This window comes from Halichoerus grypus, chromosome 10 (genome assembly GCF_964656455.1).
Source record: "Halichoerus grypus chromosome 10, mHalGry1.hap1.1, whole genome shotgun sequence".
Taxonomy (NCBI): Eukaryota; Metazoa; Chordata; class Mammalia; order Carnivora; family Phocidae; genus Halichoerus; species Halichoerus grypus.
Window position 1 is genome coordinate 64,543,389 of NC_135721.1, and position 27,738 is coordinate 64,571,126.

General features: G+C 39.1%; 1 protein-coding gene across 4 annotated transcripts in view; it reads right to left on the reverse strand.

Moving 5' to 3' along the window:
- EML6 (EMAP like 6) overlaps window positions 1-27,738 on the reverse strand; it is a 260,832-nt gene that overhangs the window by 62,934 nt on the left and 170,160 nt on the right. For all 4 annotated transcript variants that reach the window (XR_013441823.1, XR_004923257.2, XM_078056549.1 and 1 more), the window contains exons 15-21: window positions 26,383-26,488; window positions 18,986-19,079; window positions 8,948-9,048; window positions 7,424-7,626; window positions 4,948-5,059; window positions 4,552-4,679; window positions 1,172-1,313 (exon numbers count right to left, since the gene is read on the reverse strand). Coding sequence is in view for 2 of the 4 variants with exons in the window: in XM_078056549.1 (XP_077912675.1) it covers window positions 1,172-1,313; window positions 4,552-4,679; window positions 4,948-5,059; window positions 7,424-7,626; window positions 8,948-9,048; window positions 18,986-19,079; window positions 26,383-26,488 (886 nt within the window). In the remaining 2 variants the exon portion in view is untranslated. The remainder of the gene's footprint in view (window positions 1-1,171; window positions 1,314-4,551; window positions 4,680-4,947; window positions 5,060-7,423; window positions 7,627-8,947; window positions 9,049-18,985; window positions 19,080-26,382; window positions 26,489-27,738) is intronic.

Below are 27,738 nucleotides of genomic sequence, written 5' to 3' on the forward strand. Positions count from 1 at the left end.
TCTCATCCTTCCCCAAGAACTTCCACAAATGCTTTGAGCCTCAGCTCTCGGGTTTCCTCCTTGCTGAAGTTGTCCCTGGCAGCAGGCCTTCTCCTGAGCCTCCACACAAGCTTGTTTGTGTCAGACATCTTTCACCTGCTGCTCCACATCCGCTCTCCACGCCTCCCTGTGCCTTCTGCTGGCCTGCAAAGATCGCGTCAGTGGTCTCCCTGGCCCTCTGGCTTTGGGCTGCGTTTGGCCCAGGGGGAGCATGAAAAGGAGACTCGAGGGAGGGCGCAAAGGAGGAAGGGGGAACAGGGAGTTTGGGCTCTGTACCCCCCTAGCTGCCTCCCCTGCAGGGTCACTGTGCACTGGCGGCAGCCCTGGGCTGAGGGTCCTGGCTCCTGTCCAGCCTGTCCTCTCACAAAGTTCTCACTTCTGGGTTCTAGCATTGCTCTCTCCTCTTGACCCTTCAGGCCCAGGGCTGATGAAGGTACCTGGCTGTTAGCAGCTGCATGGCGCTGCACTATCCCTCGTCATTCCTCAATACCCTACCCACCCCTTTAACAAATGGTCCCATTTTTAGACTCTCCTCAAATCGCCCTATTTGAATGGACCATCTGTTGCTGGGACTCTGTTTGAATCTTGTCCATCTCTGACACTAGAGATGGGACCGTTCATCTTGGGATCCCCAGGACCTGACACAATAGAAGCTACTCAATAAATGTTTGCTGAATTTGCACTTCTTGGTGTACCTCTTTGTTCTAGTAGCAAAGGGTGTTAAATACATATTTACTCATTTCTTGATATTAACTATTTTTTTAATAAAACTTTTGTTTTTCAGTAGTAAAATCAGTTGTAGAGACTGTTAGACATAAAGATAAAGCAGCATTCTTTACAAGCTGATGGGTTTCAACAGACTCCCACAGATCTCCACCAGGAGAAGAAGAAGGACATATTGCCCCCAGGTGGCAAACGTCTGTGCAGTGCAAGGAAAATGAAGGAAATAATAGATCAGGCCAGCTTTCTGGAATTTCTATCTGTAGCAACAAACACTGAATTCCCATTACCTAGCATAAGTGGGGGCATGTACCAGGTACACTCAGTAAATATTAGTTGAGTGAATGAATGAACGCAACACATTCTGTTGTTGGTAAATACTTTGACAGATGTGTAAAGTGGTATCACGTACCTTTTTTGAGTTTTCGAACTGCCAGCATACGGTGCTGGGAGGATAATTCCCAGATCCGAAGTGTTTTATCATCACTCACTGTTGCGCAGATGGGCAGGAGAGGGTGGGCTGCCAGACCCCATACTTCTCCCTCCATGTGCCCCTGTGGGAGAGGAAACAAGGCCATATAAACTCGGTTCGTGCTTCTTGGCTAGCCCTTCTGTAGCACTGTGCTGTAGACCCAGCAGGTTCACACATGAATAAACACAGGCTGAGCTTCCTTAAACCAAAACGAAAGCACTGAATAATTTTTTTCATTTGAACTTAAATCTAAAGCTGGGCCTACATGATGCCAAAATCTTCATTTGTAAAGCAAAACATGGACTCGTTGCTCATAAGCTTTGTTTATATGATGCCAAATGTTTTTCCTTTTAGAAACATCTGGGTAAATCATAAAATACCCTCATTTGATCCTCTTGCTTGATACTGAGCTAACACAGTATATATAGGCACACATACACTTGCAAAACAGCTTGATCGTGACACAAAGCACCTTTATGAATACACGTATGTTCTAAAAGATGTAGGTAACCACCTATCTCTGTCAGAGGGATTGGACAGCAATATTCTTTATTTTTTCCCAAAAAAAGTAATTACTTTTTTTAAAAAAAATCCAGGATCAAATTAAGGCATATGCATTGCATTTGGTTGTTATATTTCTCTTCTTTTCTAGTCTTACTGAGATACAAGTGACACATAACAGTGTGTAAGTTTAAGTTTGGACAGCAATAATCTTATTAATTTTAGTCCTTTGAATGCATAGCATTTGGCAAAACAAAAGCTCAGTTTTCATATCAAGTGTCCTGAGAATAACTCAGGTTCAGTGTTTGTTCACACATTATTCTATACAGTGAATATCAGAAAACTAAAAGGTGCTTAATAGGCATTGGGCCAATTCCATATACCTGTATCTTATCACACACACACATAAATGGCTTAGAAATAAGATAAAAGTGTTTAAAAAATGAACAATTAGGGAGAAAATGACTGATTCCTGTAATTTATCACTCAATAAAGCAGTGTAAAGAATAGATTAGTGCACAGAACAATAAAACAGACCAGACTGTTCACTGAATTTCTGCGTTTAGTGTCTACTTATAAAAAGGCTTTGCTTAGTAAAGCAAAAAGGAAGACCATACACAGCATCTGAAAGGTGTTTGTACTTGGACTGCTTCAGGGAACAGGTGGCTTTCTGAAGAGAAACTGGATGATTCTGGTTTAACAGGAAACTGTTTGAGCAAAACAGTAATTTGGCAGAAGTTCCAAATAGAGCTGACATTCAAATATCTGAGAAGGGCCAAAGGGTGTAGATACGGTCTTTGAATTTATTGGATTTGGAGTACCCTACATCCCTAGTTTTCTAGTTTTCTTCCCTTCAGAAGCCTCTCATCCCAAAGGTCATGGTCAGAGGATGGGTCAGGTGTCAACCCCAATTTCCCCCCAGAATGGATGTGCTTGGAGGTCTTTCCCAGACCAAGTCCCTTTTACATTTTGCTTGAGGACAGAGTTGCGTGCTCTGAGACCCTTTTAAATCACTGCCTCATATATTGACTTAAACATGGCATTTCCCTATCTAATGGGACTAAATTTCTGCATAACATAGGAATGAACAGTGAGCAAGACAGGCTGGAAGTTTCTCAAGTGGTATAGGAATGGGCTTGGAATCTTACCTTCCTTCTTTTTTTTTTTTTTTTTTAAAAAGATTTTATTTATTTATTTGATAGAAAGAGAGAGTACAAGCAGGGGAAGTGGCAGGGAGAGGGAGAAGCCGGGTCCCGCTGAGCAAAGAGCCCAATGTGATGTTCAATCCCAGGATCCTGGGATCATGACCTGAGCCAAAGGCAGATGCTTAACCGACTGAGCCACCCAGGCACCCCTAGCTACAGAGCTTTTGAGGTTTGTTTTTAATACAGAATTCTTCTTTAAACACATTCTTATTCAGGATATCCTGAGTGGGACTTGGGCACATGCATTTTTAAAACCTCACAGTGCTCTGAACCACGGTGTGTGCGCAGACCTGTTCCCATGATGTAGCAAATCCAAGGGCCACTCTCAGTGGGATTTGGGGGTTCATCTCTAATATAGCAAGCCTGTAGGAGAAGGAGGTGAAGCTTCTCTATTGGACCCACAGAAGTCCTGAAGCTTATTATAACCAGTGCATATTTTTTTCACTCCAGCTTCTGAATGTACACCCTCATCCCAACCTGAGTCTCTTCCATCTACAAATAAGGTCTGTGCATCACCAAATTGGGTAGGACTATCTGTCACCTCCACATAGTCTCACCCCCTCAAGTGAGATTTTATCACTTCACTGATCTTTGAGGATTCTGTTGATGTTACTGTAATGTGATTTTACCTGAATATAATTCTTGAGGGGAGATGGAGGGCAAGAAGTAGGTCATGTGTTTTTATGCACCAAGATGGAGACTAGAATGAGGCAAAAAATCTAAGGAGACACTTGTGTATCTGGTGTGAGTAGAGAAAATAATTTGTCCTGATAGTTTTATAGATTGACAGATCAAAAAAAAAATACCTAAAGAGCCTCCTCCACACCTGGACTTGATTTAGACAATGAGGTCATGGACTTTGAGCAGATACTGTAACGGGATAATACTCTTGGGGGTGGGGGGGGGAATGTACTCTGCATATGGTAGGTACAGTAATAATTGCAGCCAGAGGGAAGACTGTGGTGGACACATTCATGAAGTGACCCTCAGGATCCTGGTTTTCACCCCCTGTGTAATCACCCCCTTTCGGGTGTTGCATGACCTATCACTATTTGCCAACTGATAAAATAGGGCAAAGGGTATGGATGTCCCTGATTACATGCATTTGATGATATGATTATGTCACATAAGACCAGTGCCTGTTTTTTTCTCTTTCCCTTCGTGGCTTCAAGGAAGCAAGCAGCCATGTTGGGGAACCCATGTGGCAAGGAATGTATACAACAGCCGGCAAGAAATGCAACCCTCAGTCCTACAACCACAAGGATGTGATTTCTGCCAACAACCTGCATGATCTTGGAGCAGATCCTCCCTCAGGTGAGCCTCTGATGAGACTGCAGCCCTGGCATTTCCTGTAGCCTTGTGAAACTTTTAAGCAGAGGACCCAGTCAAGCCATGCTTGAACTCCTGACCCAGAGAAAGCTAAGATAATAAACGTGTATTGTTTTAGGCTGCTGGATTTGTGGCAATTTGTTATATAGCAATAAGTCATCCACACAGCAGTTGCGCGACCCTGAGACTGAGTGCGTACTTCAACACTGCACCCTAAGCGGCCCCCTGGCCTCACCCAAGTCCCCGCTGTGATGGGCACCGTGCGTTAGCATATGTGCACAGTACCTGGACAAGCAGCGTCACTGGGCCACTTTTATCAATTTCCAGGATCTCCCCGTTTTTTGTTCCCACCAGGATATGTCCATGTCCCAAAGTGATGGCACGAATTGAAGGGTTATCTTCCAAAAGCAAGCCTGAGGGGGGAAATGTTGTACTTAATATTGTAAATAGTGATTTAGTAGAACAACAACAACAACAAGCCTCATAATCATATATACTCTGTCTTTGTAGTTCAGAAGTACTAGGTACTAGGCAATCATCCTTGATATTTCTACAAGGGGCTGAGAGGTCTAACTGCAGAAGAAGGAGAACCGATTTAGTAATGGGTGTCCACGAACTTTGGTACCATCTTTTCCATTCCTGTGGAAAGAAAGATTCCGATCACATATTTGGGGGTGGCACCTTTTGAGCTGGTTGACAATGCTGCTCTTTTAATGGCGTAAGTCTTCAAGCATCTTTCAAACATATCATCCCAGAGTTCCACAATTCCATCCTTTCCACCTGTTACAAAACCCTGTGAAGGCACACACGGGAAGAATGAAATATACATCAAAATGACAGGTTGCCCACCTGACCTATAAAGGGCTCCCCCTCGGGAAAAGCAGCTTTGTCTGTGTTTCCTTCCTAAGTATAGGAGACTGAAAAACCTGATTACAAGTAATATTAATATAATATTTCCTAGAAGCATCCCTCCCCTACTTCTCTAGTGGATAAAGCACATTCTCAATGTGTGTTCCCCACACTTTCCTCAGAACTTTGGTTGGTATCTGGCACTGTAGGTCCATCCTGGATGGCCGTTTCTGTGCTCTGTCCCCGACTTAAATGTGGGCGCCTAAGGAACAGGAATGCCTGGCAGAGTTTCTGGTATCTCATCTATTCCTACTGAATGAACTGGAATTAACATTGCAATTAAAAACAATTATTAAATATGTTCAAATTAGATATTTACTTCCAGGAGAAAACATCATTATCTTTTAAGAGAAACTTAGGCAGTTCATGTAACAAAACCATCCTATTTTGTTCAATGGACATCGATGCCCATAATAATTAAAATCCAGATTAAGTTTTATAAAACCTGGAAAGTAAAATGATTAACATATTAGGTTTTTTTTGTTTTTGTTTTTTACTGAACAGTGATCTTTACTAAGCTTATGATTTCTTGGCTTTACTAGTTTTTCTTTCTGGGAAATTATATATACCAACTGCTCTAAGGAAAAACCTTTTTTCAATGAAAAATTCTAAGTAATTAATTGTTTTCTTGGAGACTTTTAGTTTCCTTTATTTCAACGAAGTTCACAAGGAAATAATATTTTGAAGTTTTTTTTACATTAAATACCTATATTCTCATTATAGATTTGTAGGGGAGACTCAATCCCCAAATTATATTCAAATTAGACTGTGACATCCTGGTATTTTACATGATGTTTCAGATTAACTTATCAAGCAGTGAAAGAGTTTAAACAAATTACAGCACATCAACTTCGAGATCTCTTCAGATTTTGCTTTCTACTTTCATCTTGTCTAACGTACAGTTTTAGCCAAAACAAATTTACCAGTAAAAAACAGCTTAACCACTAAAACTACCATTGTAGTTGCACATCTAACAAGAACCTACTTCGGTACTGGGATCAGCATATTTACCTGGGAACAGGGAAATGCAAAATGAGGCGTGGCTTAGTTAGGTTTGTTGGGTGGCTTATGCTGTTCAGAGGTCAGAGAGTAGACAAACTGGTACCACCAGCAAGCTGGCAGTGAATAAAAAATGGATTTTTCTGGCAAAGTGGTTGAACAAGGTATTTTCATAGTACTGACAATAAGTGTGATCTTTCTTTAAAAAACAACAAACAACAACAACAACAACAACAAAACACTGCAAGGCAGGAAGGTGGCTGGACAACAAAGATGAACTTAAGTGGAAATAGAGCAGGTGTGATTAATTTTGTGTCAACCTGACTGGTCACAGGGTGTTCTCATTAAATATTATTTCTGTATGTGTCTGGGAGAGTATTTCCAGATGAGATTAGTATTTGAATTGGTGCACTCAATAAAGTAGATTGCCCTCCCCAATGGGGGCGAGCATCATCCAATTCTTTGAGACCCTGAATAGAACAAAAGGCAGAGGAAGGAGGAATTCATCCCTGTTTCTTCTGTCTCACTGATCGAGCTGGGACATCTCCTCTTTTCCCATCCTCAGACTGAGAGGCACACTAGTGGCAGCCCTGGTTCTCTGGCCTCTGGATTCGCACTCAGTTATACCACCAGCTTCCTAGGGGCTACAGCTTGCAGAGGACACAGAACCTCCATAACTGCACGAACCAATTCCTTATAATAAATCTTTTTTTTTTTTTTTTTTTTTGTAGATGTGTATGTGTATGTATGTCCTACGGATTCTGTTTCTCTGGAAAACCCTAATAACAGGCAAAGCCAAGACTTCACTCTAATGCTCTTGTTAAAGTTGAACCTATCTACACAGGAACAAACTGGTTATCAACTAAACTTTTGGTCAAATTGATGAGTGGGACAATAATCGAACCACTTGGTACTTTGAGGTCTTTGCTTGTTGTATACAAAGGAGGAAGAGAATGCTGAAACATTTCTCAGGACTTGTCTGCTACTGGGTTTGTACATTATTTCAACACTTCTTAAGGGGCTCTCAGGGCTGAGAGCTAGGAGGAATGAGTATGAAAAAAGTAGTAACTGCACATAAAGAAATAATTATAAATGAAATAATTTTTAAAAATATTTGTACTCCTCTCCATTCATGACAACTATTTCCCAATTCAGACAGGCTTTAGAGACAAGCAAGCATCCTGCTGGTGTGGGCCTTCCTCAGACTAATTTATAATTTTAGAAAGCTAATGATGAAAATATGCCATACCTTATCCAATGCATACATAGCAAACACAGGCCCGTCATGAGCTTTCACTGTCTTTAGTAGTAGAATATCTTTCCAAATAAAAATATCTCCAGTAGCTGCTCCTGAGAACACTAGATCTTCCATTCGCCCATAAGAAACACACATCATTGTTTCCGATTTTCCAGCACTTCCAAAAATTCCTCTTTTAGAGGTGAAGCCCCCACCTGAAGTGGACCAAGAGCATTTATTATTTTTTTGACATACTGACACCTTCTATGAGCATCTAGAATGACTGTCTTCAATGAAAACCCCAGTGTGTCTATGTTATATGTATATGGAAAGATGTATAAAGATGGCAGAAAACATCATAAACAAAAATATTCTAAGAGGGTTTCTCATTTACACATTCATTAATTCAATGTTTATTGAATCCCCCCTTTGTGGTAGATACAGTGGTCAATGCTGGGGTATAAAGATGAGAAGAAGGCGTTTCTTCATTCAATGAACTTAGGTTCTGGTTGGAGAGAGGCTGTCCTTATGCATCTCATTCCAACAGGACATTCATCTAACCAAGGTTCAGTGCCAGTTCCATTCCAGCCAGCGGAGGAGGGACTCAGTGCCTGGGCTAGCTAGGAAAGTTTTCATGAATGCTGACCAAAGAGAATGCGAACAACACTAGCAGTAATGAAAAATGTGAACATGTGATGTATGTTTTGCCTCGATTTTTGTCATGGGAACTTTAGGGTGAGAAAATGAATCACTGTGTAGGAAAAGGTACATCAGATTTGTCCTTGAGATGTTCACATTTCCCTGTACTTCCTGACAAGCACTGACAAACCCAGACCTAGTCCAGAAAGCTATGCATAGACTGGCTCTCCAGACATGTTGGGTGCCACTATCTTTTCTTTAAAAGCAGAAAGCACTGGAACAGTTGCGCGTTTACATTTTGTCCAGTGCAAGATTACGTGTGCATGGTACCTAAGCCAATACTAAGAATTCACAATCCCAGTAACAGGTCTGGTTTATTAGTGAGAAGAATAGGATGTCCTTGCATGTTTTGATATGCTTATTCACTCATCCTTATTATCGATATTATAATGCACAAAAATTTATTTGGATCACCTGTTGTGTATAGTGTTGGGGTTTAATTCATGTTTAAATTCAGTGATAAAGTAATAAAAGAACCCTCAAAATACTGAAAATGTTATCCACTCAACCAAAGTGATTATTTTATTTCCTGTTCAGTGGTCCAACATAATTACAGCTTTCCGAACAGATGATTAAATATAAAAATAATTGTTTTTACAGAACATTTCCCAAAGCTTTCTAGATATTGACAAACATGCATAGCATCATATAGAGTGTTCCGAGTTTTACAGCTTGGACATTAAGCAGCCCAAAGTGAATTTGGAAGAGCATGTCTTCCAGGAACATTTTAATTTTAAATTGCAGAGACTGGCTAGGTAATGGTGGTGGGCTTTTTTTCAGATAGATTTTTTTTTTAAAGCTTTCAACCACATAAACAATAAACCCAAACAACAATACCTGCTTGTTGCCAGAATTTGATATGCTTCATCCCAACTGTAACCAGTTTGTCAACATGGTGTGGGTTACACTTAACCACAAATATCTTATCTTTATGCCCTCTGTAAGAGACAAATAGAAAAAAAAATCTAGTTGTCATGAAGCTTTGATACAGAGTTTTATTAAAAGCATACATTTGGTCTAACTTTCATTAAATACATCTAACAGGACAAGTAAATTAGAAAGTAATTTAAAATACACATAAGGTCTATATTAAAATCATGAGCTTTGACTTTTCTTTGCATGTTGGAGCCCTCTCTTCTAACCCTCATATTGCTACCAAAGTCTACTCACTTATGCTCTAAACAAATTAATAAAATACTTATAATGGATCAGAATGTCTCCATAAGATAAAATTAATGCCACTATCATAAGATTGCAGTTCTCAGGATATAGAGGTCTTATATAGGAAAAAGGGGAAGACACTGCTGTCATATTAATATGAAGCTTCAAATGTAATATTCTTTCCTGTGGAAGGCATAACTTCAGGTTAAAGAGAATTTCAGCTAGAAATGTATTTGCTAGAAATTGAAGCCTCTAGCTCACATCCATGGGAAGAGAAAGGATGTCATCTATTAATCCAAGGCACCCTCATTGAAAAACCCAGATTCATTCAAGAACAACTATACACGGGCTGGCTCTCCAGATGTTGTGGGCCATTATCCTTTAGAAACAGAAACTGCTGAAACAGTAGCTTATTCATGATGTGTTTGTGTGTGTGAACTCAAAAGTCAGATTCTTACTTAATGTCATTCCCAGTGGAGTCAGGAACAAGATTATTACCATTGCCATTTAACCTTGTATTGAACATATTAACAAGTGCAAATAGGTAAGATTTTAAAAATTAAAGGCATAAAAGCTGGAATGGAAGAGGTGAAACTATTTCTATTTGCAGATGATTTTATAAACAACAACAAAAACCAAGGTATAAATTTAACACAAAAACCTGCACATAGATGTTTACAGCAGCTTTAATTCTAATTGGCAAAACTTAGAAGCAATCAAGATGTCCTTCAGCAGGTAAGTAAAAAAAAAAAAAAAAAAAAAAGTGGTATATCCAGACAATAGAGTACCATTCAGTGATAAACAGAAATGAGCTATCGAGCCATGAGAAGACATGGAGGAACCTTTGGTGGAGTCTTTAGGGTTTTCTACATATCAGATCATGTCATATGCAAATAGTGACAGTTTTACTTTTTCCTTACCAATCTGGATGCCTTTTATTTCTTTTTTTCTTGTCTGATTGCTGCAGCTAGGACTTCCAGTACTATGTTGAATAAAAGTGGTAAGAGTGTACATCCTTGTCTTGTTCCTGATCTTAGAGGAAAAGCTTTCAGTTTTTCACCATTCAGTATGATGTTAGCTGTGGGTTTTTCATATATGGCCTTACTTAGAACTAATAAATGAGTTCAGTAAAGTTGCAGGATATAAAATTAGTACACAAAAATCTGTTGCATTTCTATACACCAATAACAAAGTAGCAAAAAGAGAAATTAAGAAAAGCAATCCCATTTATAATTGTACCAAAAAGAATAAGTTACCTACAATTAAACTTAACCAAGGAGGTTAAAGTCTTATACTCTAAAACCTGTAAGACATTGATGAAAGAAACTGAAGATGACACAAACAAATGAAAAGATATGCTATGCTCATGGGTTAGAATAATTAATATTATTAAAATGTCCGTAGTACCCAAAGCACTCTAAAGATTGAGAGCAATCCCTATCAAAATACCAATAGCATTTTTCACAGAACTAGAATTTACATGGAACCACAAAAGACCTTGAATAGCCAAAGAAATCTTGAAAAAGAACAAAGCAGGATGTTATCACAATCCCAGATTTCAAGATACACTACAAAGTTATAGTACTCAAAACAGTATGGTACTGGCACAAAAACAGACATATAAATCAATGGAACAGTATAGGGAGCCAAGAAATAAATCCATGCCTATGTGGTCAATTAATTTACAAAAAAGGAGGCAAGAATTTATAATGGGTAAAAGACAGCCTTTTCAACAAAGGGTGCTGAGGAAACTGGGGAGCTACATGCAAAAGAATGACACAAGACCACCTTCTTATACCATATACAGAAATAAATGCAAATAGATTAAAGACTTGAAAAAAATAAATGCAAATAGATTAAAGACTTGAAACTGTAAAAGTCATAAAAGAAAACATGGGCAGCAATATCCTGGACATTGACCTCAACAACATATTTAAGGGTATGTCTCCTGAGGCAAGAGAAACAAAAGCAAAAATAAATATCAGGACACTAAAATAAAAATATTTTTCACAGCAAAGGAAACCATCAACAAAAAAAAGGTCACCTACTGAATGGGAGAAAATATTGGCAAAGGATATATATGATAAGGGGCTAATATGCAAAATATATAAAGAACTTACAGAACTCAACACCATAAAAAAATCCCATTAAAAAGTGGGTAGAGGACCTGAATAGACATTTTTCTAAAGACATAAATGGCAAACAAACACATGAAAAGATGCTCAACATCACTCATCACCAGAAAAGTGCAAATTAAAACCACAATGAGATATTACCTGACACCAGTCAGAATGGCTACTATCAAAAATATAAGAAATAACGAGTGTTGGCGAGGATGTAGAGAAAAAGGAACCCTCATGCACTGTTGGGGGGAATATAAACTGGTGCAGCCACTGTGGAAAACAGTATGGAGGTTCCTCAAAAAATTAAAAATAGAAATATTATAGGACCCAGTAATTCCATGATTGGGTATTTACCCAAAGGAAACAAAAACACCAATTCCAAAAGATCTATGCACCCCTATGCTTATTTCAACATTACTTAAAATAGCCAAGATATGGAAGCAACCCAAGTGTTCATCCAAAGATGAATGGACAAGGAAGATGTGGTATACACACACACACATACACACACACACACACACACACACACTAGAATATTACTCAGCCATTAAAAAGAATGAAATCATGCCATTTGCAACAACACAGATGGACCTAGAGAGTATTATGCTAAGTGAAATAGCCCAGACAGAGAATGACAAATGCCATAAGAGTTCACTGACAGGTGGAATCTAAAAAACAAAACAAATGAACAAATGAAACAAAAGAGAAACAGATTCATAAATACAGAGAACAAATTGGTGGTTGCACAGGGGATGGGGTTTGGGGAATGGGCAAAATAACTGAAGGGAATTAAGAAGTACAACTTTACAGTTATGAAATAAATAAGTTATGGATGAAAAGTACAGCAGTGAATACAGCCAATATTTTAACAACTTTGGATGGTGACAGATAATTACTTTTATCATGGTAAGCGTTTCAAAATGTATATAAATGTCAAATCACTATGTTGTACACCTTAAACTAACATAATATTGTATATCAACTATACTTCAATTAAATAATAAAATAAAAATATAATTTTTAAGTTAGAAATGCTAAATGAAATATATACAGGTCAAAAGACACGCTGTCTTAAATTTTCTTTAAAACATTCTAGCAAAAAAAGTCAGTAAAAGAAAAAAAACGAGGGGAGGAAGATTTGTACCATCTGTAGAATGATGCAGCTGGGTGAAAAGGAGTCCACTATGCTATTTCCTCCACTTCTGTATTACTTTGAAATTTTCCATAATAAGTTAAAAGAACAGGACAGAGCATCTCCATGCCCATTACATGGGCCCTACACTGACAGGCAGGGAAAGGAGAGGAACTGATACTTGAACATTTTCTCTTCATTTCTTTGAAAGTCCAAAGTGACACATGGACATTAGGGCCAAGGTACATCACTAGAAGTTATCAGGAACAATTAGGACAGAGAGATAAAAGTTTAGATATGTAAGGAGAGAAAATGTGCTTAACACGAAGAGGAGAAATAGACCAGATAACCATAAAAGACATTAAGCGTCCAAAGATTTCTTGCTTGGAGGAAAATCCCCACGGATTCTAAATCATTAATAAAAACTTTAGAGAGAAGATGCTAGAGAAAACTGACAAGAAAATTGAGAGCAGGTATTACAAATTACATTTCCCACACAGAAAAAAGGACTATTTTGTGTTTATCCAATGCCAAATATTTAGATAGTTGGAAAAATGGTTTTTTTCAAGAGCACTTTTTAGTTTTCATCTAATTTCTTGATGTCATAAAAACACCAATGGGTTTTCTCTTGTGGCTAAAGTTCTAAACTGATGAATGATGGCAGATCAATGTTCAGTTAATGTCAAAACCTACATTAAGGACATTAATGGATACTTCTGCTATCTTTCCCTTAGATACTTGTTGAATCTGTAGAGTAGTTGCCTACAACTGTGTCAGTAAGAAAAATAAAATGGAAAGAGTTTCAGGTCCTAAGCAGAAAGTAAGAATGCAGAAGACTGTCCTGCTGCCCTAATAAAGGATGATTCCTCATGCCAGAGTCATAAGTAATTCACTACATAGGGCCACATTGTAAACTCCACTGGCAAGCACAGGGGAAGAGGGAAGGAATGTGCCTCTTCCAGAAGTCCAGGGCAGCTGCACACAGATGAGTTGGCTTCCAAATGTTCTATTCAGAACCCCTCATTTGCTTAGAGGCCCAGTCCTGTGTGTGATTTGTGTTCTCTTTTTTTGTGGAGGTAGCCCACAGCTTGGAAGAGTGAAGGAATGTTTGATTTCTACCCCATCTTCAAAAAGGATTTGAAATAGCTTACAATACACCAAAACCCGTAAGATACCTATGAATAAACCTAACCCAAGAAGTGAATGATCTGTACTCTGAAAATAAAGAACACTGATGAAAGAAATTGAGAAAGACATAAAAAATGGAAAAACATTCCATGCTCATGGATTGGAAGAACAAACATTGTTAAAATGTTGTACTACCAAAGCAATCTACACATTTAATGCAATCCTTATCAAAATACCACTGGCATTTTTTGCAGAGCTAGAGCAAACAATCCTAAAATTTGTATGGAACCACAAAAGATCCCGAATAGCCAAAGCAACCCTGAAAAGGAAAAGGAAACCTGGAGGCATCACAATTCCAGACCTCAAGCTATATTGCAAAGCTACAGTGATCAAAACAATATGGTACTGGCACAAAAATAGACACATAGATCAATAGAACAGAACAGAGAACCCAGAAATGGACCCACAACTATATGGTCAATTAATCTTTTTTTTTTTTTTTTTTTAAGAGAGAGAATGTGTGCAAACATAGGGGAGGGGCAGAAGGGTAGGGAGAGAGAGAATCCCAAACAGACTCCACACTTGGTGCAGCGTCTGACGTGGAGCTCGAACTCACGACCCTGAGATCATGACCTGAGCCAAAATCAAGAGTCAGATGCTTAACCGACTGAGCCTCCCAGGTACCCCATGTTCAACTAATCTTCAACAAAGCAGGAAAGAATATCCAATGGAAAAAAGACAGTCTCTTCAACATGAGGTATTGGGGAAACTGGGCAGCAACATGCAGAACAATGAAACTGGACCACTTTCTTACACCATATACACAAAAATAAATTCAAAATGGATGAAAGACCTAAATGTGAGACAAGAAACCATCAAAATCCTGGAGGAGAACACAGGCAGCAACCTCTTTGACCTCGGCCGTAGCAACTTCTTACTAGGTATGTCTCCTGAGGCAAGGGAAACAAAAGCAAAAATGAACTATTGGGATTTCATCAAAATAAAAAGCTTCTGCACAGCAAAGGAAATAATCGACAAAACTAAAAGGCACCTACAGAATGGAAGAAGACGTTTGCAAATGACATATCTAATAAAAGGTTAGTATCCAAAATCTGTAAAGAACTTCTCAAACTCAACAACTAAAAACCAAATATTCCAGTTAGGAAATAGATAGAAAATATGAAGACATTTTCCAAAGACATCTAGATGGCTAACAGACACATGAAAAAATGCTCAACATCACTCATCATCAGGGAAATACAAATCAAAACCATGAAGAGCTACCACCTCACACCTGTCAGGATGGCTAAAATTAACAACACAGGAAACAACAGGTGTTGGCGAGGATGTGGAGAAAGGGGAACCCTTTTGCACTGTTGGTGGGAATGCAAACTGGTGCAGCCACTAGAAAACAGTATGGAGATTCCTTGAAAAGCTACAAATAGAACTACCCTATAATCCAGCAATTGTATTACTAGGTATTTACCCAAAGGCTACAAAAATACAGATTCGAAGGGACACATGACCCCAATGTTTATAGCAGCATTCCCAACAATAGCCAAACTACAGAAAGAGCCCAAATGTTCATCGACTCATGAATGGATAAAGGTGTGTTATGTGTGTGTGTATATATATATATGCATACACACATAAATATATACATATATGGTGGAATATTACTCAGCCATCAAAAAGAATGAACTCTTGCCATTTGCAACAATGTGGATGGAACTAGAGTATATTATTCTGAGTGAAATAAGGCAGAGAAAGACAAATACCATATGATTTCACTCATATGTGGAATTTAAGAAACAAAACAGATGAACATATGGAAGGGGGAAAAGGAGAGAGAGGGGGAAACAAACCATAAGAGACTCAACTACAGGGAACAAACTGAGGGTTGATGGAGGGAGGTGGGTGGGGAATGGGCTAGATGGGTGATGGGCATTAAGGAGGACACTTGTTGTGATGAGTGCTGGGTGTTGTACGTAAGTGATGAACCACTGAATTCTACTCCTGAAACCAATATTGCACTGTATGTTAACTAACTAGAATCTAAATAAAAATTTGAAAGAAAATCAAAAAGGAAAACATTTGCCCATAAAAAATAAATAAAATAGCTTACAATATAGAATAATAATACAGAATAAGCCAGGTAATAATAAGAATAAAGTGAGAGGACATACTGGTGAGTGAAAAAAAGAAGCCAGTTGCAGAGCCATTATGTGGAAAATCTCACATATGAATAAAAATTGATAAGAATACTAGAACAATATATACTAAAGAACAAACACTAAAATGTTGGCTATGTCATGGGTAGTGGAATTATGGATGATTTTCATTTTCCTCTTGTTTTTTTTTTTGTGCTTTCTAACTTTTCTATAATGATCACGCATTATTTTGAAAACAGAGAAAAGAGTAATAAATGTGATTTTAAAAAAGAGATACTCATTTTTAAAAAGGAAAGTGAGAAAACAAAGGTGCCAATTCGGTCTGCAGGAGACTTTATCACATTCCCTAAATGCATGTCAGGGTGGGGGCCTATAATAAATAGAGCAACAAAGCTCACATGGAAATACATGCTACACACCTACATTTTGTCCCTGAGCTTTCCAGAGGCACAATTATGTCACATTGACACTGCAAATATTCTTGTTAGGCACCTTGATTACTGTACCTTTTGCCTACTGTTCACACTTCTGAGATGAAGCATGTCAAGAATAATTAGTCACTGTCCCCCATGGTCCTGTTACTGGTGCATTAGAAATGCACATAAAGGGACATAGAGGCACCTGATTATCTCCTTATTCTTCTCTGACTGACACTGATATTAGGCGATTTAACTACTGCCCATAAGAGATTGGCTTTGATTATTAAATGGGTTACTTGTATATAACACTAAAATCTGAACAACCTTCAAAAGGAAAAAAAAGACTGAATAAATTCATTTGTAATGGAGGTGATTGAAATCTTTCATGAAAATTAGCGAAGAGGCAGAAGAACTGTTCAGAGATTGGATTAAGTCTCAGAGATCTTGTAATAAGATCTCCATGTGCCAATCCCTAATTTCTCTGAGCTGATAACAAAGGAGTTTCTGTGAAGCATTTTCACAACAGCAGGTGGCTTTTGAGGGTGCAGTGTCATGCAGGTGGCGCCCCTTAGCCCTGGGCATCAGCTGGTGACCCCATCGTGGCTCCTGCCTTGCCCGTCCCTCCACAGGCATCTCTCCCATCTTGGGGGTAGGGGTTTTGTAGAACACCATCCGGCCAGAGCAGTGTAGGCTGCCAGAAGCGGGTTCACGGGCAAGACTGGCTCGTGCCCACCACTGGCACGACTGAGACGCAGTACAAAGTGAGGGGTGTCACTGAGTCGGCCATCCTGAGAGTAAATCAAGCCCTCTCAGGAGTTGTGAAGACTCCTTGAAGCCAGTAAGGTATCATCAGTAAAGTATCGCCTGTTTTTCTTTGTCACTTCTTTCATGTCCCAGTTTTTTTTTTTTTTTTTAAGTAATCTCTACACCCAGTGTGGGGCTCAAATTCACAACCCCGTGATCCAGAGTCATATGCTCTACTGACTGAGCATGCCAGGTGCCCCTATGCCCCAGTTTTTAAGGTTTCTATCTGCCTAAGTATGTAACTGAAGGCCATAGAGTTTTTATTTGTATATTTATATTTATATTATTATATAAATATTATTATATAAACAGGTATTTATGTAAATATTTACCTATTTATTATTTTAAAACCTAGTAGTCTTCAAAGAACTTTAGCAACCCTTGACATTCCTTCTTGGAAAGAGCACTGGTTAATATTACAATTGCAAAAATATTCTTGGAGGGCAATTTTGCAGGTGTCCTGTTTTGGGAATGTGACATAAGGCTTGGGAGCAATTCCAAAAATAAAGTGTATTACTAACATAATGGTGTTAAGTTGCTTTGTGTTAATTAAATAGAAGTAACACTACCCAGCATATAAAATATATACCTTTAAAATTTTAATAAATATTTATTTCTTCTGTTTCTATGAATGTTTCTGGCATACAACAGGTGAGCCACAGAAGGTTGCAGAGGGTTTTCTAGCAGGAAAATTGCTTTTCTGTTGCTTTTGAAATGCAGACATGAGCTTTGCCTGAAGTAGTCTACGTTGCAGTTGGTATGTTATCAGAAATATTAAACTAAAATTCAGCATATTAGCTAAAGGGAAAGCAGAGTTCTAAAGAGGAACTGAATCTGAGTACTAGTAGGGAATGATAAAACAGTGTGGAATACTAGAAAGAGAGGCCAAGAAAGCCCACTTGGGCAGGCAGATTTATGAGCTGTTATTTGCTGCCAAGAATTTCATCTCAATAGCACTTATCAGAAAATCTTCTGTTTTTCTCCTAAGATGGTCAGCTGGAGTCCTCAGGGCTCCATCTGCTCCTGCTCTGAGTCCCCAGCAATTTATAGATCTTCATTTATCAAATCAAATTGCCAAAATAACTTTTTTCCTATTTAGTACTGTGAAGGGAAATATTAATTTACAAAGTGAATATTGGGGTTCAAAGCCGTTAACTTAAAAATGACTTTATACCTCGAGACAGAAAGGATGTTGGTTCATGTAGAGAAGAACCAGTGGAGTGGAGAGGTAAGCTGATAACCTGTCTTGAGCAGCAAACTATATCACTGGGCCTGGGCTGCCAACTATGTTGACCTCTGACCATGGCCGGGCAAACAGCTAAGCCCAGTGTAAGTAGGAGTAGAAAGTAGTGCTCAGACCTCAGGCTGATTCAGCAGGGAGGGAGGCTGGGGTAAGGGAGGACAGGTGGTCTATAAACAGCAGTCAGTCTTGGAAAGTCTATTTATAAGATGGGGAGATTAGGGAAACAATTTGCCTGCTTTGAAAGCGAGTGGCAGATGCACACGATGGAGCCTCCTTCCCAGCATGACACAGCCTCATGACAAATGGTACTTCTGACTCGAGTGACATTGACACTCCTCTACCAGATGCAAGACAGTCGAAAAACAAGGGGCGAGGCCCAAGTCTGAGAAAAGCTGCTTTTCTACTGCTAGAGAAAGCTTTGATAAAGACAATGTGTATATTACTAAAAGCGAAGTGATGAGTAACTCTCTGGAAAGGATTTCAGAATTTTCCAGTTCCCTGAAACAAACATTAACTGCTCTAAGTCAGGTTTGTCACCGTGAAATATTGCAGTATGTTTTCACTTAGGTGTTAAGCTTTCCATGTGAATTCCATCTGAGTTTGAAGATGAAATCTCACCAGAAAATGAAAACTATTGACCTTTACTGAAGCGAGAGAATCAGCAGGATGCTGCATGACCTCAGCACCGCCTTACCTTGTGGTGGCTATTTTTTCTCCCTTTTTCCAGTCCCAAAACACAATACTGTGAAAATCGTCTAAACCAACCGACACCAGACATTTTCCATCAGCTGTATGAAAACAACACAAATGGCAAATGACTCATTTCTTCAATGAAAAACCAAAACATTTCATATACTGTAAAGACAAATATGAAATGGGTCTTAAGAATATTATTTAGGCTACAATACATTAGAAGTATCATATACTAGCGGGACCACACTAAATGAAACACATAACTAGTAATAGTTGACCTTCCTAATGCATCATAACTGGTTGATTAATTAAATCACTGACCTAACACTCCAGTCTGAGACATGGAGCTGGGGGAAGCCTCCCAGGTACATCACAAAAACCTTGTCTATTTTATGACAAACAAATCTCATGACATTTACTCAAAGAGCCATGTGACTTTGTGACTCAGTCTATTTTCAGCTTTAAAAAACCGGGTTCTATTTAAACCTCCAAGATAAGAGCATTATAGAAACTAAATTTAATTTCAAAAATTCTTTCAAAAGATATTATAATTAAAAATCTTAATCTCTTAGTTTCCTTATTTCAAATGTACTATGATTATAGGACATTTAGAAAATATAGATAGAGGAAATTTAAAACTCATCCCAATTTTTAGGCCTACCTTTGGTGTATATCCTGTCAGTTTCTCCACATAAATGTGCTTTTAAAAAACAAAACCAGGATGATAATGAACATACTATTATCTAATCTTTTTTCTTTTGTTCTATGGTGAACATTTTCCCCTAGTATTAAATATTATTTATAATATCATCAATGACTACTATAATGTAGACACTGGGTTGTTTTAAAAAAAAAAAACTTAAAATACATTGTCTCTGTAATTAAATTAAAAATCAAAAATAGTTAATATGCTTTTTCCCTTCAAGACCAAAGAGGCCATACAGTTAGCAAATCTTTCCCTTGCTTCCTCCTCACAAGCCAGATTCACAGGAGGAGTGTCTAGGCTCAGCGATTCCACCTTAGCTCCGTGCTGACTGGGAGATGGGTGGCCAGGTTCACTATCTACCAGTTTAGCAGGTGTCTTCTGGGACGACAGAGGACCCACAACACGAGGGCAAAGAAACACAAGTATCTGATAAACTGTTTCTCCCCAGTCCACTCAGGATCTTAACTGGTATTTTCAAAGGCAGGTCTGGGGTAGATGTCAGAGTGGCCAGGTAAAATAAAGGAAGCCTAGTTAAACTGGAATTTCAGATAAGGAATGAATAATTTTAGTATAAGTAGGTCCCATGCATTATTTAAATTAAGTATTTACACTTGCATTGCATGAAGCATACTTGTACTACAAATTTATTTGGCTTCCTGTATTTCGATTTGCTAAATCTGGCAACCCTCCCCAGATGCCAACCAATGCCCAACCTGTGAGTACCGTTCCTTGTGCCAGACTGTCCCCCAAGCTACCAAGCTTCCTTCTCCAAAGGCAGGAGCAGAGTCAGAGAAAGGAAGAGCCTGGCTTAACAAACAAATTCTCCTCAATCCTGGACTACTACTAAGTATGAGATAAGGCTTTGAAAGGTACATGAACCCCTTCAAGCTATTAGGCTCAGTATCAGATGAGACATTCATGCTTTCCAAAAGTGTTAAATTATCATCAAGTGATTACGATAAACAAATGTGTCTTCTGAATCACTTCTAAGTCCTTATGCTTAACCATGACCAGGCTTTAAATTGTGCACGGTCTCTTTCTAAACGTTTGGGAGAGGGAAGTGATGATAAGGGCTTCCTATTCATTACCAACACGACTCTTTCTGTACCTCTTGGGATGGCCTGGTTCTGTTTCTGTAGTAGTATGTCTCTGTATTTTGGTGATTTTATTTATTTATTTATTGGAGATTCCGCTTTTTTATATTATAAGCTCTGGTAAGGCTTATGGTAATCATATCACATTTCCTCTGTGATCCTCCCACTAAGCTAGTTTCCAGTGAACACTGAGGATACTGGCGACAATGAAGAGGTAAAGATAAAGACAGAATGTGTGTATGGGGGCGCCTGGGTGGCTCAGTCAGTTAAGTCTCCAACTCTTGGTTTAGGCTCAGGTCATGATCTCGGGGATTCTAGGATTCTAGGATCGAGCCCAGCAGTGGGCTCCCTGCTCAGCGGGGAGTCTGCTTCTCTCCTCTCCCTCTGCCCTTCCCCTGCTCGCACACTCTCCCTCTGAAACAAATAAATCTTAAAAAAACAAACAAACAAAAAAGAATGTGTGTATGGGTAGTATGAAGGGAAAGACAATGTGCTATGTTATCTAGCTCTACAAATTTTAATTGTTTTAATTATTATTTCTTTCAAAAACATGGCACTTTCAGTGTCTCTTTTTTTCCCATTTATCAAATCTACATTTTGTGTTTCCTTTTGTAACCTGTGTAGCTATATTAACATGTCCTTAGAAGGCAAGCATCTACACATTTAAAATGACGGTTCAAGTTTTGTGTCTTTTGAAGAAGGTCTCAGGGTAAATTAATTTTTTTTGGCTTTTTATTAGCATTTCTGAAAGGCCCTATTAGCTTGTCTTCACAGTTACATTCCTTTCTACCTCAATTCGCGACTATGAGGAGAAATGAAGAAATAGTCCAAATCCAGATGCACCTCAACAACCGTAACACCTCTTCTTTAGGATAGTGACCTTTTCTTAAATTCTGCAGGTGTAGGCTATTTCTGCATACCACATGGTTCAGAAATATAATTGGACACCTTTTTATCTTCTCCTAGTTTTCACCCTCCTCCACCGTCTCCCAAAGAGACTTGGATTTAGCTTTGAAAATCCATTGTTCCTTGACCAGCTGGAGTTTTTTTATTTTCAGCCATATTTTTAGAGTCAAGGTAATGTCTTTTTAAATCTTTCCAGTCACAGTGTGTATTAATTATGGATATTTTGTGACACAGTCCAGAAATAATTCTAAGGCACTTAATGTCAACAGTAAAGGGCATAGTGGAAAGAGAAAATTTCTACTCAATTACAAGTTGGTCCCTGCATTCAGGGCTCATAAAAAATGCATAGATTTTCAGAACTGAACATAGTGAAATCCAGTCAGTCTTAGAGGTGTCCTTGTGGAGATCAGTATTATTCAATGAAGATTTTAAAAAATATGAGTAGGATATTAAACTAAAAAAAATTTATGTGGCTGAAACTTTCTAATCTGGTTTTCTATTCATGTGGAAGCACCTTCTGTCCTGTAAGCACAAAATCAAAGATGGCTCCATTTTCCCTAGCCAGTGGTAACAAATTCACAGAGCAGAGAGTTGCTCAATTAAGTGAGATAATGTAAACTCATTCCTTCTTGTTTACATAGAGTTATGGGTTATGTTGTAAGAAATGCTTTTCATTAAAAACGTCTTTTTTTTGCTTTGTAACAGTGGCAAGAATAATCTAAACCCCCACATATGACTGTTTGTTGTCTAGTTGTCACATTTATTTGTTACCTGCTCTGTATTTCCAGGACAATTTCTTTATCTAGTAAGGGACAAATGTACTGTACTATCAGGTCTCCACAACACCTCCCCAAATGAGCTGGCTTATAAGAGATGGATGGATACAGGGTCCTGAGGCACACAGATGGTGCCACCAGCTAGGTAATGACCAATGTTGGTGCCCTGTGCATGTGGTTCAATGGGGATATCTAAGTAATATCTCTTGGCATGTAGACTTAAGCTACTCACTTTTCTATCACTCTTCAAAAGAAAGGTATCGTTGCTCCTGTTCCTATTCACATAAATGTGTGATTCAGGGCTGTTCTAGGACAGGGCTCTCTTTTTATTGGGGGCTGTTCATGTGGCAGCCTCTGTGTACCACTATGCCCATTCCACCTTTATACTGGCAAGTGGGGGCGGGGCAACTGGAGACACTTGCCTTTGGGTAAAGGGGGGACACTGAGCGCTCCAGGTATGACTCTCATGCTCAAAGTTTGCACTGGCCCTGATGGAGGGCAGAGGCAGGAGTAGGCAAGAGGACTCAGTGGGGAGAGTTCCTGGTATAGCTCTTGCCACTCAAAACCCCAGGCTTGGTGGCCTTCTCACTGCACTGAGGCCAGGAGACCTGGGTTCTAGCTCAGGATCTGCCACGGTCTGACTTTTACCCCAGCCATACCACCAAACTCTCTGGATCTCCATTCTTGGTCTAGGACATGACACAGGGCTTTCAGTTTTATCATTATCACACAAAGTACTATCAATATAACTTAAATCAAAGAGACCTCTGCTCACACCTTCAGGAGGTGCCAGAGAGATCACAAAGATCAACCAACCACCATAATTTGTCTCATGTAAGGGTTACACATTCAAAGAAGGATCAAACAGAAGAGATCCTAGTCAAAGGTCTTTCTGAAGGGTCCTTAACAGTAGTGCTTTCTAAAACTATCAACTAGCTTCCTTTCTGCCATTTATGTATCATCACTGTACTTGAACTCTGAGACAAACGTAATTTTCCACAATAAAAAATAACACATTTGCTGAACAAATATGGCTCCTCCCTAGTCATTGTTAAGGGCAATAAAGAATGTATTGTTGAAACTGAAATATCCTTTTTATGCAGAGAATATTTCATATCTCAATATTTATTTGCCCAAGATGGGAATTAGAAGAAGTGACAGAATCAGCTTCTCAACCTTTTTCTAAAGCATCTGGTTTCTCTCCCCAGGCAATTGATGTGAGGGGCTGCCTTACGAGGGAAAGATTTCTAAATTCACTTAATCTCTTCACCTTTCCTTCCTGCAAAACTATTAGGCCCAGAGGAGAGAGGACTTCTCGGAAATGCAGAGGTCAAGTTACTGGGGACCAGCTCATTGCTACTAACTCATCTCTATTCAGTGTCGTTGATCTACATTCCTTTAATCCCTTCCCTAAAGGTATGCAAGTAACAGGCATTAGATCTTTTGATGTATCTTAATTTAAAAACCACGAAATTAATTCTACAGAAAAAATATTCTAATGATTATTAAATTCTATTTATATTATTCTAAATTTCCTGCCACTCTGCTTATACATTAATACACATACATTTCCAGTGGAAATCAGTGAATAGATGCTATTTTGAGTTCTATTTTTCTTTCACTTAACTTGATACATAGAAATATGTATGAAAGAGTCCACATACTTGTCATTTTGAGTTATAGCTTTTATTACATGGTGCCAAATTATCTGCTGGAGTTATAGAGTCAATTTTTAATGTTGCCAAAAATATGAATATATTAGATTCTCTATAATTTAATACATTTATGTTTTATTTTATTTATTTTTGCTAATGGTCTCTATTCTTTAGAGCATATTTAGTAATATAATTTTTATATTAAGTACATACATATGTATTGGCTAGCAGAGTTAATTTTAGAAAAAGGGCAGCTGAGCTATTGAGGAGAAGAGTCATGAAAAAAAGCAGAGGAAATTCATTCACATCTTTGGAAGAGAACCATGTTTGAACTCAAATTATGGTTTCCTTTCAGATTTTACTGCTTTATCAAGGACATACAACACTCTATTTTAAAACTGTAGGTTCATCAAACTTCTGGAAGTTTAGGACTTTGTATTCACTGTTACTGGGTGTGTTATCCAGGCTTCCCACGGGCAGGTGGCATGCCGAACTGTTCTCTATCCCTTGGTACTCATGCCTTCCCGACCTCACGTGCCTGCCAGTGTGCAGTAGGGACTCTTTAGCCTGGAGTTTTACTAGTTCAATAACCACAGAAAGTATCAAATAACCTCTAATAATGATCCAACAATTTGGATTTGTATAGTAGTTTACAGTATGTGAGGATGTGCGAGTCACAAAAAAATCCCCCCTCACTGCCCCATGTTACTGCAGGTCAAAACATAAACAAGATTATTTTCACCCAAACACGGTTTACAATGTGAGGTTCTAGTAGTAATAGTGACGGGTGAGACAAGTGAATGAGGCAAAACCTCATTCATTCCTTCACAGTTTTGGAGTCGCTTCTGTGTCTGCAGCACTACAACATGCGCAGTGGGGAGGAGAGAGACGGGCTCTGCTGGCTGAGCAGGTTATTGTATGAGAAGGGCATTAGCACAAACAGCTACTGTACCACATGGAGTCCAACAGGTAGCACAAGAACAATGAACCGTGGGCCAGGGGATGAAGAACAAGGGGGAGGTTATTTCTCCCTGGAAGGTTGTACGGGAAACTTGCAGCATGATCTTAAAGGATGGGAGGACTTGAACGGACACATGGCAGCAGCATGAGCAAAGGGACACAGGTGAAAAGAAGGAGAGCCATGCATTTCGGTTCTATGGCTAGAGAGACATAAGGGAACATGAACGGGTAGGTGGGTGGAAACACTGCAAAGGAAAGTTGAGGCCGCATCATGGAAGGCCATGAATGTCCAACCAAAGGCTCAGCCCTGAGTCAGCCAGCCAAGAGGAGTCCATGTGGTAGCAGTGTAACTGCATTTCCAGAAGACTCCAGAACTGCGTAGGATGGACTGCAGAAAGTGGAAATGGAATCAGAGTCCAGCATGACTACCATGGCAGAGATGAGAAGGAGTTGAGGCTTGAGCGAGGAAAGTAGAGAAAGGGGGACAGAGGAAAGAGAATGCGGTTGTGGAGTCATTGAACTTAATGATGAACATTATACACACTGCACATATTAAACATCTGAATGGAATTTAGAAAAAAAGAAATTATAGAATCAATTTTCAGTAGAAAATTTATAATTTTTTCTACTTATCTAACTTCTACAATTGGGATTAAAAATTCCAGGTAAAAACACCTTTGGTGACAGGCCCTCCTCATTCTCCATTCTAGCTTAAAGAAACGGTCTCACTGTAAAGGAAATCACATTCATCAGTTAGTATTCTAATAGTACTGTGTTCAAATCTTAAATTAAGGGGATGGAAAATCCAGCTCTGTTGTTTTCAATTTGAAATTTATTTCCAAAACACAAGTGTTGTAAAGTGACCCTTTGCAGCCTTCCCTCTAGTTCTTTATATTTTAAATTGCAAGTGCCGTGCTCCCCCTTATTTGGAGAGATGAAATTGATGTTCTGAGTCACTGCCAGACATTTGCAACTAAGACTCCACAGCAACAGCTGCTCTGGATTTCCAACAGCTCAAACAAATGCAGAGCGCAGTGTGAGCTCTGGGTAATGACCTGGGAGAGAGGAAATGAGAAAGGCCAGGAAAGGACATGTAATCTAAAGGCCACATTTTTTGTGTGAGGTATTCACATATCTAATTTCTGGTCTGAGACTGGGTAGCTGACATACCAAGAGCTTAGCTCATTACAAACAGAACTCGACTAAATAGGAGGTTGTAAAAACAAAAACAAAACCCAAAAACCCTGGGCCTGAGTAAATGCAGAACCATCAATGACTTCACTGGAAAATGGGGGCCTTACCTGAAAAATCGAGCGCACACACTCCCCTCTGGTGTTGTCCTTTCAATAGCGACAAACATTTTAGAGTTTGTGTGTCCCACACATGAATAGCAGCATCTCTTCCAACCTTAAGTAACAGGATGAGTGTTATTAACTACTTATAAATTTTAACAAGAATGATTCCTAAGAGTCATTCTTAGAGCTCCTTTGAGTCAAGTGCTGCTCAGAAATCCAAAGCCACACACTTGGAGAGTAGGAAGACTTTCAGAAATCATCTGGTCTGATGCCGTTATTTTCCAGGTGAGAAAATAGAGGCACAAAGAGTCTAACAGGCTCGTTCGGGGCATCAAATCGGGTGCCAGGCCAGCCTCACCTGGTACATGGCTCCCAGGCAAGGTACTATAAAACTCCAAATCAAATGTCCACTGTGCTTTTTGGGTTAGTTCGACATTTCTCTCTCCTGCCTTCTCAATTCCATGTACGATTCCACTTCTTGGTCAAGGAAGTCACCTGTATGTTGTTACGGCCCTGTCCTCAGAGTTCTTTTACCCACCTTAATTATTTCACTCATCCCAAGAAGGCCTGGCCCTACTTCTCCCCCGGGAAATGACAGTTTCATGGCTTACTTGTTCTTAAAGTGGATTCTCCTTGAGGGGATACCAACTTCTCTCCCACTAATTCCCAACAACAGAAAAAATTTTAATAGTAAAGTGGTTTTCCTCACTTGACTGTAATGGAAAAAAGAACCCTGTTGGGTGTAATGACTATAAAAGGGGAAATGTGACATAAAAGCATGCACATAACGAAGCAGAATCCAGCTCACTCCTACACTGGTGTATGGAGGCCCAGTTACCCCTGGAGTGGCTGCTGGTGTACTGATTTGTTACCGGTTTGTCTCTCAGCAATTACAGGATAGAATGTGGTATCTCCTCAGGGGTTTACGCAAAGAACCAATCCCTGTTCCTTCTTTCAAAGGAAAGTTATTAAATACACATGAACCAAGCATCATCTGTTTATCAGAACAATAAAAAGGGGGGAGGGAGGAGAGTGAAATGTAAAAATGCAAAGTAGTCATCAATTACTTGTAAGAAACTTGATCATGTCAGCTAATTCAGAAGAGATGGTCTAATATGCAGTTGGTAGCAAACCAGTATGTCAGTTAATGGCACTTTGCTTTTGAAGGACTGTAATCCTTTCACAAATTATAAAAGCTATGGACTTTCTTCCCCCAAAATGCACATTTCTGGGGACTGACTCCTTTCATGCCCTCACTTTCACCACTGATCTCATGAACACGAGGCTATGAACTCTGTGCAAAGACTTCTCTACCACCTGTATGTCAGGTCTCAGAAACACTTGTTTCCTGTTAATTGCTGA